Source organism: Monodelphis domestica, chromosome 6 (assembly GCF_027887165.1).
Source record: "Monodelphis domestica isolate mMonDom1 chromosome 6, mMonDom1.pri, whole genome shotgun sequence".
Classification (NCBI taxonomy): Eukaryota; Metazoa; Chordata; class Mammalia; order Didelphimorphia; family Didelphidae; genus Monodelphis; species Monodelphis domestica.
Genome location: NC_077232.1, coordinates 68278426 through 68291110, shown reverse-complemented (window position 1 = coordinate 68291110; position 12685 = coordinate 68278426). Strand labels below are relative to the sequence as shown.

The 12685-nt window shown below is 42.0% G+C and overlaps 1 protein-coding gene across 1 annotated transcript in view; it reads right to left on the bottom strand.

Moving 5' to 3' along the window:
- Window positions 1-12685, bottom strand: part of OTOG (otogelin) — a 122866-nt gene that overhangs the window by 62519 nt on the left and 47662 nt on the right. Inside the window, exons 16-21 of the mRNA XM_056803791.1 lie at window positions 12028-12152; window positions 11313-11525; window positions 7576-7750; window positions 5437-5511; window positions 3900-3943; window positions 3440-3593 (exon numbers count right to left, since the gene is read on the bottom strand). Coding sequence (XP_056659769.1) covers window positions 3440-3593; window positions 3900-3943; window positions 5437-5511; window positions 7576-7750; window positions 11313-11525; window positions 12028-12152 — 786 coding nt within the window. The remainder of the gene's footprint in view (window positions 1-3439; window positions 3594-3899; window positions 3944-5436; window positions 5512-7575; window positions 7751-11312; window positions 11526-12027; window positions 12153-12685) is intronic.

Below are 12685 nucleotides of genomic sequence, written 5' to 3'. Positions count from 1 at the left end.
TATAACAAAACTGCAATGGGGGAAATCATAATGTGAAAGGGATATTTGTTTTAGGAACTTTCTGAAGGATAAGCAGAGCAAGTATTACTCTTCTCATCTTACAAATAAATAAACTGAGGCCCAAGGAGGGCGTATGATTGCCTGAGACCCTCTACTATATTTCCAAACTCTTCTGACTCTAGCCCCTTCTTTCCATTCCTCCACTATGCTGCCTCTTTCACAAACTTGATATCTTCCTTCAAGAAGCCACCTAATCTGGTCACTTTCCATTCGTCCAGGACCTCCCTTAAGTAAGCAAGAGAGACTGTATTATTTACTCACTAGGGCATGATTATACCCAAGGACAACCTGCCAGATCTCCAGTGCTCTCAGAAAATGGTGCCAGGGCAGTTCAAGCCAAGGGAAAGTTAGTGGTTCTGAGCCTGAAGCCCCAGGTCTCATTTGTACAAGCTGCTGCTGATCTGGTGGGTAGGGGGTTATCTGTGTCACCAAAGGAGGTTTAAGAAATATCAGAGAATAAACAAGTGCTTTCTGGAATGCCACCATTGTTACTACCAAGAGCATGTCAACCAACTCCCTAATTGTTCCATTAACCTCCCCTTTGACTTCACAAACCAAAACACCTCTTCCCAGTCACTCTTCTATTTCCTCCTTTTAGAATACAAGACTCCTCAGGGGCAGCTAGGTGACAGTGTATAAAAATCCAGACCTGGAGTCAGGAGGATCTGGGTTCAAATCTGGCCTCAGACACTTCTTAACTGTGTGACCCTGAACAAGTCACTTAATCCCCATTTCCTAGCTCTTATTTCTCTTCTGCCTTGGAACCAACACTTAATAAGATTGATTCTAAGATAGACGATGAGGGATTTTATTTTTAAGAAAAGAATATAACCTTCTTGAAAGCAAGGTCTTATTTGCTTTTTAATTTGTCTCCTTATGACTTAGCACTGTGCTTGGCCCATAGTAAAGGTTCCATAAAGGCCTTTCCATTCATTCATCCATCCATATTGTTCCAGATGAACTGCTAGGAAGCAAATGCCCAGGCTTCTGGCCTCAAGCCTGAAGAGTTTCTTCTTTTATTTCTGTTCCACTGCCTGAGCCAGGCCATAACACTCATCATGGTGACAGATGACATTAGAATAGGCTAAAGGACACAGTTTAAAGACTGTAAATCAGGGCTGGGACTTGCCAAGTTAGACAGACTGAATTTTAGTAAATAATAAAATCTCTCATCAGACATCTCATCCCAGGGACAGGTCATAGCATTTCTTCTTTATGTGAGTACCAGAAGAACAACCCAAGGTTCTGTGGAGATCTCAGGATACAGTGAGCAGACACATAGGATGCCCCAGAGCATGACAAATAGAAAACACTAGGTAACTAGCTGATTGATTCATTGGATAGAGTGCCAGACTTGGAGACAGGAAGAACTGAGTTCCAATCCTGATTCAGACATCTGGTAGCAATATGACCCTGCATAAGTCCCTTACCCTTCTCAGCCTCAGTTTCCTCATCTGTAAAATTGGCATCATATTTTTTTTTATTTGAGTCATCTCCATCTGATTCTTCATGACCCCATTTGGGTTTTCTTGGGATACTAGAGTGGTTTGCCATTTTCTTCTCCTGCTCCTTTTAAAGATGAGGAAATGGAAGCAAAAAGGGTTAAGTGACTTGCCCAGAGTCACAGAACCAGTAAGCATCTAATGCTGGATTTGAACTCAAGTCTTCCTGACTCCAGGCCAAGTGATCCACTGGGCCACCTAGTTGCTCATGAGGTTTTGGTTTGTGAAGTCATAAGGGAGGTAAGAATCAAATGAGCTACTATATGTTACATGCTTTGCAAACCTTTAAGATCTGTACAAATGCTGTCTATGATGTTGGTGGTAATGATGAATAGATATAATATATACTATCTACCCTTGTCCATGCACACAGGGCAGCTGGTTCCTTAGCTCTAAACACAGAAAAGGGGAGGGAAGTCCAGAAGTTATCTGGAATCCTGACTAAAACTGAAGAGCTTGACTTGGGGGAGAAAAAGGAAAGAATCAGAAAGCAAATAGAGAGAAGACCTCATCACTATTCTCTATATAAGAATTAAACTTGCTCTCCTTGAGGAGACAAATTATAGGAAGGCAATTTCAGCTTGCTTGAAAAAAGGGGAAAACTTCCTAATAATTAGAGCTGTTTCAAACTCAAGTGGGCAGTTGTTGAGTTGGTGAGTTCTCCCTCTTGTGTCTCAGTCATTTCCAACTCTTTGTGATCCCATTTGGGGTTTTCTTATCAGAGATACTAAAGTGTTTTGCCACTTCCTTCTCCAGCTCATTTTACAGGTGAGGAGATTGAGGTGAACTGGATTAAGTGACTTCCCCAGGTTCACACAGCTATTAAGTCTGAGGCCAGATTTGAACTTGGGTCATCCTAACTCCAGGTCCAGTGCTCTATCTATTGTACCACCTAGCTGCCCCATTAATGAATTCTCCATCTAAAAAGGTATATAAGTATGTTTGGCATGAAAATAAAAATAAAATATTAAATTAAAAACAAAAACTAAAGAGGTATATAAGTAAAGGCAGAATGCTCTCTTCTTCTGGAATGAGAATTATATTCGAGTAAGTTTAGATTCCATGCCCTCCAAAATCACTTCCAGCCTGGACAAGCAATGGGGCTCCATGGCCATCAGAAAACCCCATCCATCCCAAAATCTCCACCCCCACAAGAGCCTGAGATTCCATCAGCACAGCTTCATTCCTTGTGGTTAATCAGCAACTCCTATTAAAAATATAAATGAACCCAAGAAGATTAAGCCTAATATCAATCAGATATCGACCAATACCATCTTTGTGTGAATTGTCTCTGGAGGCATTTGAACCACACTCCTTCCTGACAAATCTGCATACCTAAAAAACAGATCTGACCATGTGATTGATTCTTCTGCTCAACAATCGTTAATAGCTCCCTATTGCTTCGACGATATGTTACAGAATCTTGAGCCTGGCATTCAGAGCCCTCCACCATCTTTCAAGTCTTAGTTCATATTACTTCCCTTTGAGCACTCTTTATTTCATTCAAATGATCCATTCCCTTTACATAATATTCCATCTCCTGCCTCCCTATCTTTGCATTTCTCCTGTGCCTGAAATACATTCCCTTCTCATGCTCTTATTTTTTATAGGCAGACAGATAGGAATGTTACATTCCCTACCTAGACTGTGAAGCTCCTTGGGGACAGGGTTGTCTTCACTGTCTTTGTATCCCCCTTGCCTAGCAAAATGTTTGGCCAAAAGTAGGCATTTAATCATTGTTTGCTGATTGGTTGAGTGACTGGTGTGACTTTCAGAATCCCTAATTTCCTCCAAGACTCAGTTCAAATGCACCATCCTAGCTGAAGCTTTTCCTACTTGCCCCAGCTAGAACGGAGACTGAAGGGCTGGCTACATACCCTTGGGGGCAAGTACAGCCTGAGACACATGGTCCATGGGCAGGCACAGTCAGGTTCAACAGCTGGTGCTCACATGTCCTCTCTCTGTTCAGTGCTAGGTCAGCATGGGGATCAGTACAGTTCACAAAGACCTGACCCAGAGGGCAGGCAGACACTGAAAGACAAGGGGGATACTAGGTGATGGGAGACGCTAGACAATAAAAGATAACACAAACACACCTTAAATTTGCTTCACAAGATGGGGAGGAGGACAACGTCTGCCCTGCAGATGAGGCTCCCAGTACAAAGTACTAAGTTCTGCCCCTAACTACATGTCTGACAATGGGCGAGTCCTTTCAATTCTCTAAGTCTCAAAATGAGGGATCATCTGTTCTAATGGACTGGATGACCTTGGAAGTGCCTTCTAGTTTTTAGACTATGATCCAGGCTGACCCCCTTCTCCCCAGTCCCCCAATCTTACCTGGTGCCCTGCTGTCACAGCTCATGACTCCATCTATGCAGTGACTTCAAAGAAAGAGATACCGTGTAGGAGTTAGGCAATGAGAAAGACCTTTCCCTTCTGATTCTCCTGTTATCACACACATGTGTGCATGCACACACACACACACACACATGCATCAGGACAGTTGGCCCTTTCAGGAACCAGGCTAGGCTTCCTATAGGCCAAGCAGAGTAAACATGGTCCACAAACTGAATGTTGGGACATACTGACAAATCCTAATCAGCACAATGCAGGAAGAAAGAGGGGAGGGAAATTAGAGAATTTATTATTATTAATAACTATTAGAGATTACAAAGGAAATTCTTTGGGCTCTAGGAGCTTATGGCTGCAAGTTTTCCTGAAATGTCTGGGTCCACTTTCCTGCCTTTGAGTTTCATTACTGTTTAATCATTGAGGATCCCATAGAGTTTGGGGGCAGCTATTTTGCATTTCCATTGTCTTCTTTCAGGACCATGGGGAGAGGTAGAAAAAAGGGCAGTAAATTGGATAGATGTGACCTTGACTTTGTCTTATTGTCTTTGAACTCATCCTCCACTGAAATAGGAGAGTGTGTGAGTACATGTAAGAGTGTAAAAGAATAAGAGAGAATGAGACCTTAGGTTCAAGAGAGTATGAGCCCCAAGAGCAAGAAGGTTTTAGTTGACTGAGTTCTTGCTAATCAAGATGCTTGTAAGTATTTTTGTTTGGTTGGTTTTTGCTGGGGAGAAAGGGGATAACAGAAGCTGGACCCGTGACCTCATTCTGGAAGGAATTCCTAGTGAAGAAATTCCCACCCTCCCAATTCCCATCATCCATTCCTTGTGGCTTCATTCCTTGTGGTTAATCAGTATATTCTTGTATATCATGTATATTCATGTGTATTCTTAGAGAGTTACTTGAAGCACCGAGATGTTCAAAGCCTTGAAGTCACCCAGCCAGTGTGGCTTAGAAGTGGGACTTGTACCGAATTCTTCTGAACTTTCAGTTGAGGTTTCTACCTACTACCCAAATTGTCTCTCAGTCAAACTGTTATGGGAAGGAAAATAGTTCTCTTCAAAGAAGCATGGGTGGAGATTTTGTTCTAGGAAATTCTTATAAAATGTAGGAGGTAGAGCTCATTCTTCCTTTCCACCCATTGGTTGGCCAAGTTCTCAGTGAACATCTGGGTGGTCATTGATAGTTTAAATCAGTTAGTAGCCCACAACTAATTGAAAAATGAATGACAGTCCAGCCAGCTTGTGACAAGGCACACAGGAAAGCTGAACCACAAACATACTCATAGAAGATAGTATAAAAAATGCATAGTATGGCCATAGCTCTGGAAATACCAAGCATTTTGATTTTCTTAAGGCTCCCGAGGGTCCCTGTAAACATCTTAAAGGAACTAATTTTTACAACTGAGCCCAGGTGGCCCCAAATGGGAAGTATATGGACAACCTGACTTGTCAATAGGAGGATGCCAATGAGGACCAGGTGCATACTCATATTTGCTAACATAGCCCCTCAGCAAACTTACCAATGGCCCAGAGATGGAATGTTGTTTTCTCCAGGGGGATAATCAACTCCTTGGAAATAGCAGGGGCACTTGCTCCTGTGATGATGAAGAAGAGAAATAAGAAAAGGATCCCAAAAGATCTTTACAGGCAGGGACAATGCAAAATTCAGCCTGTTGAATGTTCATGAACGATTACGTTTAATGGGGATAAACCTTCCTTCCTTAACTTTTGTGATTCTACTGTCTTTTGATTCTCCCACTTAGTCTCTTTAGCTAGTTCATGGTCTTGGGGGCCCCTCTTATCATATAACTTGAAATCATCTTGCTAAATCAAAGTACTGACCATGTAACTACTCAGCTAATGAGTCATCACAAAGATTCCCTATTGCCTCTGGTATATAATACAAACTCCTCAGCTGTCTTTTTAAGGTCCTCTGCAATCTGACTCCAACTTTCCTTTCCAATATTATTATATTACTTATATTATTATTTTACTGCTCTTTTCCTACATACATGCTGTGTATCAGCCAAATTGAACCACCAGCTCTTCCCCAAACTTTGTATTCAGTCTCCCATACCTCCTTGCACAAGCTGTCTCCTATGCCCAGAATGCATTTCCTCAGAGATCATCTTCTCTGTGAAGTTTTCCCCAATCCATTTGTCGTTCTATTCCTCCACAAGTCACTTGTGCTTACTTATCTGTGTGTATATTGTCCTTCCAGTAGAGCCTTTGCTACTTGAAGACAAGGGCCCTTTCATTTCTTTTTAAATATACAACTGAAGAAGTTAAAGAAAGAGGGGCAGCTAGGTAGCACAGTGGCCTGGAGCCAAAAGGATTTGGGTTCAAATATTGTTTCAGATACTTCCTAGCTGTGTGACTAGGAAAACTACTTAATCCAATTGGCCAGCTCTTACCACTCTTTTGCCTTAGAATCAATATTGATTCTAAGACAGAAGGTAAGGTTTAAAAAAAAAGAAGAAGTTAAGGCATAGAGAAACATAGATAGACACTAATCCATAGGAGAAAGATCTGAAGATTTTAGTGGATCACAGGCAAGCATGCTGGAGCCAGCTCATTCTGGCTCCCAAGAGCCTGTTATGAAATTTTTAGTGCAAATATTTGCACCTAAGAAATTGGCAAATGGTACAAATCAGGGTTTGATTTATTATCTTGTCTAAAGTTCCAACTAAAGTTCCAAAGTGATGGTAAAACTTTCAATAAGGCAGATTAAACTTAAAAATACGCCATGCATTTTTAGAGAGCTGGTTGTTAAGCCTTTACCTACATACCATAAACTATAACCACTGGGGAAAAACATTATGTACACAGACAAGTAAAGAAGAAGATACAGTACTTCCTTAAAAGAAGAGATTGCTTCATTCTTTGAAGCCTCACACAGGGTCTGGCACAAGTTTGATAAGCATTTCTTAATTAACTGTTGATTGATTTCATTTGGGCATTTATTAAAACTCTTTTCAATTGAATCCAAAGGGGTGAAGAATCATGCCAAATGAGACCAATAAGTCAAAGAAGATGGTTAAGAATGGGCCATCGAATTTGGCTATTAATAGGTCAATGATGACCTTAGAAGCAGCATTTTCAGTAGAGGCAAACTCAATATAATAGGCATTTGAAACCCTATGTAGTATGAAAATAATAGAGACAGTGGTGACAGCAGACATCTGCTGAAGTTATACATAGACATCTAGGTGGTACAATCCACAGGATGTCAGGACCAGAGTCAAGAAGTCCTGGGTTCTATTCCTGCCTCGTTTGCTAAATGTGTAACCTTGAGCCAGTCATTTAAACTCAATCTCAGTTTCCTCTTCTGTAAAACAAGGAGAATAACATCAGACCTTACATAATTGTCTGTGAGCATCAGAAATAATAGAGGTAAAATGTTATGTAAACCTTAAGGTTCAACATAAATGCTAGATATTACTATGATTATCATGGAAAGATATCCAGAGATGAAGTCAACCTAACTCCTTCCCCTCCCCTCTTAGTGATGAGGGTCTTTACTCATAGCCTGAAAATGGGAAAGAAAGGATCCAGGAAAGACTTCCTTCTAAGAAACAAATGGCCAAATGTGAGGGCCAAATAGATCTCAGGTTTGTTCAGGAGTAAGTGGCTCTGCTGGAGTTTGAGGGTCTTCCTACCTGGGGACACATCTCTCTGCCTTGCTGTCCAGGTAGGTATCAACGGGGCAGGCACAGCCTTCTACACAGTGGTCCTCTTCATCACTACAGCTTTCTGACATTGCCAAGGCTTGGCAGGTCTGCCCACAGGTTGCCACACAGGGACTATATTCCTTAGTGGCCTCACAGGACAGAGCTAGGGTGAAGAGAGGCAGTCAAGTTACAGATCAGAAAGGGTAGTCCCAAAGTGCCCACATCCCAGATGGCATACATGGTTCCCCTTTGAGCTGAGGCAATGAGATCCTCAGTCCTCTGCTTTTTTAGGTCATTGAGTTCCCATAGTCCAGTATAGTCTTCCCACATTCAGGTGGTTTCAAATTCTCTTTGTTCCATGCATCAGTTCAGCTCATAACACACACACACACACACACACACACACACACACACATCTATATCCTTTCCACTCCTATCTGAAAGATCCCTAGCATCAGGCTGGGGTCTCAGAACACATTCAATTCGATTCAATTTGGCAATTTATTTGCTAGAAATTGAAAGACAAAATGAAATAATTCCTGCTCACAAGGAGCTTACATTCTACTGGGGAAAAACATTATGTACACAGACAAGTAAATAAAAAATATTCAGTCTAGACCTGTGATAAAAATATACCTGATATCCAGGCTAAGGAGGGACAGTCAATCCGTGATTTCTGAAGTATAGGGAATTCCCAGATGAAGGAATTCTCTTTACCAATGCCACTTCTCTGAAACAGAGTATTGGAATTTCCAAAAGTATAGAGATTTAGTGAGCTGTCCAGAGTCCTCAAACCATGATGTGTAAGAGGTGGGACTTGAAACCAGGTCTCACTAACTCTGAGGCCAGCTTTCTATACACTATACCATGGAATGAACAAAATAAATACAAAATAATTTTGGTAAGGAGCTAGGTGCTCAGTGGATAGAGGGTCAAGCCTGGAATCAGGAGGACTTGATTTCAAATATAGCCTCCAACACTTTCTAGCTCTGTGAGCCTGGACAAGTCATTTAACCCTGTTTGTTTCAGTTTCCTCATCTGCTAAATAAGTTGGAGAAGGACATGGCAAACGAATCCAGTATCTTTGCCAACAAAACCCCAAATGGGGTCATGAAGAGTCAGACATGACTGAATGACCAAAGAACACATCTGGAAGTTCTCCCATCCTAGTCCAAACACAGGCTCCCAAGGAACTTACCATCCCCATCCCCTCACACTCATCTTGTCTAAAGCCAAGGTGAACTTCATGAGGAACACATCATCTCTCCAAACTGGTCCCACACCTACTAGTCCCCAGTTCTGTGATTGCTTGGCCCACTGCTAACAAGGATCAACTGGAGGGACAGTGACTCAAGCAGATATCTAGGACAACTGGTCTTGCCTCCTCAATTCTAGGTAACTGAGAAAACTAAAGCAGCTACATTTTGTCTGCAATTCCTCTATCTTATCTTATCTCTGCCTCTGTATTCCTCAGTCAAATGTCAGCTCCTTGAGGGCAAGAACTAGCTCATTTTGTCTTTCCATTTCTAGCACCAAGCAAAGTGCTTAATACGTAGTAGAGTGCTGAATCTAATTGAATTGAATGTGTTCTGAGACCACAGTCTGATCCTTGGCCAAGACCTTCTATTCTACTGAAGCAGCAAGTATCCAGAACAGTCCTATCTATCAAAGCAATATTAGGAGAAATGACTAACCCAACCACCATCTTTCCTGCTACACACCCCTAGTCTTAACCCCAAAGCCCCAACAACACACTTTGTCCAATCAAGAGGTGTCCCCGAGCCCAATTTACCTCCTACCTAATTGAAATCTATATAATTCTTGCCCTTTTGTTCTTTTGTGGAGTCTCTGCCCATGTGGGTGGGGTCCCTTGCTGGAGAACTCTCATTGGTGGTTCTGGTTTGTTCTAGCACCAACAATTTTACCCACATTACAAAAGTTTGTATGGAAGAAAATGAAAGAATTTTGAAAGCACTTTTCCCATAATTAAAAAAAATATATAAATAGGGAGGAAGGTGGAGGTAGATCTGCAAACTAGCCCATAAAAACCTATATGAGGGCAGCTATGTGACTCAGTAGATAAAAAACCAGGACTGGAATCAGGAGGTCCTGGGTTCAGATTTTGCCTTAGGCACTTCCTAGATGTGCGACTTTAGAAAAATCACTTGACCCTAATTGCCTAGCCCTTACTACTCCTCTGCCTTGGAATTGATATTAATGCTAAGACAGAAGATAAGGGGTTTTTTAAAAGCCTTTACGACCCACAATGCCCTGCTGCACAGAACCCTGAGGTTAATTAAAGAGGGACCACCATGAGTAACAATATTTTTGTGGGGAAATGAGCTGAGATATCTATTGGGGAATGGCAGAAAAAATGGTATTGTATGTATTTATGCATATATCTATTACCTTCATATTAAGAAACAATGGGGGGAAGCTGGGTAGCTCAGTGGATTGAGAGCCAGGCCTAGAGACAAGAGATCCTAGGTTCAAATCTGGCCTCAGACAATTCCCAGCTGTGTGACCCTGGGCAAGTCACTTGACCCCCATTGCCTAGCCCTTACCACTCTTCTGCCTTGGAACCAATCCACAGTATTGATTCCAAGACAGAAGAAAAGGGTTTAAAAAAATAAAAAACAATGAATGAAATGAATGAATGAAAAAATTTAGAGAAACACAAGAGGACTAATATGAATAGATGAAGCGTTATGAAAGCAGAACCAAGAAAATGCTAGAAATAATTACAATAATGTAAATGACGGCACTAAAGTGCAGCTCAACTCAGGGAAAAAAAAAGCGAAACCCAATATCAGATCTAGAAGACAGATAACAAAACACATCTGGCTCCTTTTCTGGGATAATGTACATGTTCAAAGTGGTAGGGGTGTGGGGACAGGAAGAGAATACGGGTATTTAATATCACATATGCTTACAAGTGATATTTTTTCTGTATTATGAGGGAGTTTCCTATGAAAGATAGGATATATTGTAAAATATTATAGCATTCAAAACATCAACAGCAAAAAATAAAATGCACTAACAAAACTTTAAGAAGAAAGAAAATGGGCTCAGAGGTCCAACTTGGGTCACTGGAAACTCATCTTTCTTTCCCACCTTAACCCCATGTTGTAGTTGTAGTTGTTGTTGTTGTTGTAGATGTTGTTGTAGCAGTAGGAGTAGCTGCTGTTGTAATGATAAATATTTATATACTACTTTTAGAAAGTGTCTAACATCTTTTTTCTTACTTTATCTTCACAACAACCCATTATCATCTCTATTTTACAGATGAGGAAACTGAGGCAGATGAAGATTAGTTGTCCAACCCAGGAACATACAGAGATATTGTGGAAGGGGGTAAGAGTAGTCAAGTACATGGGCTTCTCTTTCCCTTTCTTAGGAAGTAACACTAACATCAAAACAAGAAAGAGGAGTTGTGGGATCTGGGATGGAATGAGTATCAATCATTTCCATGTGGATTATTTGACAGGCTTCATTCTTCATCCCCTGCTCAGGTTGCCAGTGTGGAACATCTTTTTCCCTTCAAAGCTTCCTTCAGTAATCATTTTATAATGATTTCATTGAGATAATGATTGAGATGGTTGCCAGGATTTGGGGGGAAGGGGTATCCTTCCCTAGGAGCCCTGGGATGACTGGTCACGAATACAAACACATTCCCAGCCCCACGCCTGTGGACACAAAGTCAGGTCATAAACATGCTTACTCACCACAGTCTGGGAGTTGGGTACGAAAGTCAATGGTAACTCCATGGCGTCGACACAGGTGAGTGTAATGGGCCAGCGTGGAGCACATGCACATGTGTCCACACCTGCAGGCATCCCTTCTACACTGCTCATAGTAGGGGACCGGACTCAGATAAAGGGCACAGGGGGCAAAAAGATCCTTGGCGAGGACACTGCATGCCTCTGCTGCATATGATGCTAGGGGGGACACAATGGAGAGAGATTCTGGAGTCTGACATCATCTAAGAGCCAAAGCACGTTAGACCCTGGAGGAACTTCAGAGGCCATGATGCTTCTACCTCTTACTCCTTCATTTTGCAAAGGACTAAGAGGAAAGTCAGAGAGGAGAAGGATTTGAACCATGTCCATCACTTGCCCATATCCATTACACTCAATTCCAAGCTGCCAATGACCATAGGTCAAGTCATTTTTTCTCCCTAATCCCTGAGCTGTCCCTCACTGTTCATGGGATGGTTGTGTCTGGTCCTCTGCCTAACTTTTATCTTTATCTTCTGCCCTCCACCTTAAGCTTCTCTCTTTCCCTCTACTCCTCACCCTTATCTTTGCCAGGATTCTGTCTTCCCCTACCTCCTTCAAGCTATAATTTCCCTCAGCTGATCTCTACACCCTTGTCCCAATCCCAAACCTGCTGCTCCAGCTGAACCTCAGCCCAGTCTGAGCCCCAAAGGACCCCACTCACCAGCCTGCAGGTGTACATCACAGGGGTCCAGAGGGGCACTGAAGATGCCTGGGGAACAGGTTGATAGTGTTTTCCAGGAATTGCCAAAGAGCTGTGGAGTGCTCTCTGGAACACCTACAGGGGACCTGTGGAGAGCCAAAGCACACGTTTCACACTTGCCTAGTCATACACAAGCATTCTACATGAAAAAGCTTGAGTTCACAACTCCTCCTACTCATAATTCTCCTGATTCTCAATGGGGAGGAGAAGAACCCAACAAACTTTGGTCTTAGGTTAATATGATCACAAATTGAATTAAAAGCAAGGGCATCCAGAAGGAGAGGGCTCATTTTACAGATGAGAAGACTGAGGCAAACACAGTTAAGTGATTTGCCCAGGGTTGCCTAGCTAGTGAGGCCAGATTTGAACTCATGAAGACAAATATTCCTGATTCCAAGCCCACTGTAACACCCAGTTATTCATGTACAGGTAGATTAATGGATGAAGAATGAGAAAAGCAGAACCAGGAGTTCACCATCTACATGGAAGATCCCCCCTAACTAGGAAATCCTGTGGCCAAACCCACATCTCATTATAGCTAAAAGCCCTCATTTTCTCCTGACTTACATGGGCTGGTTGAGGAAACTTCTATTCCTTTTCTTTCCCAAACAGAAAATAT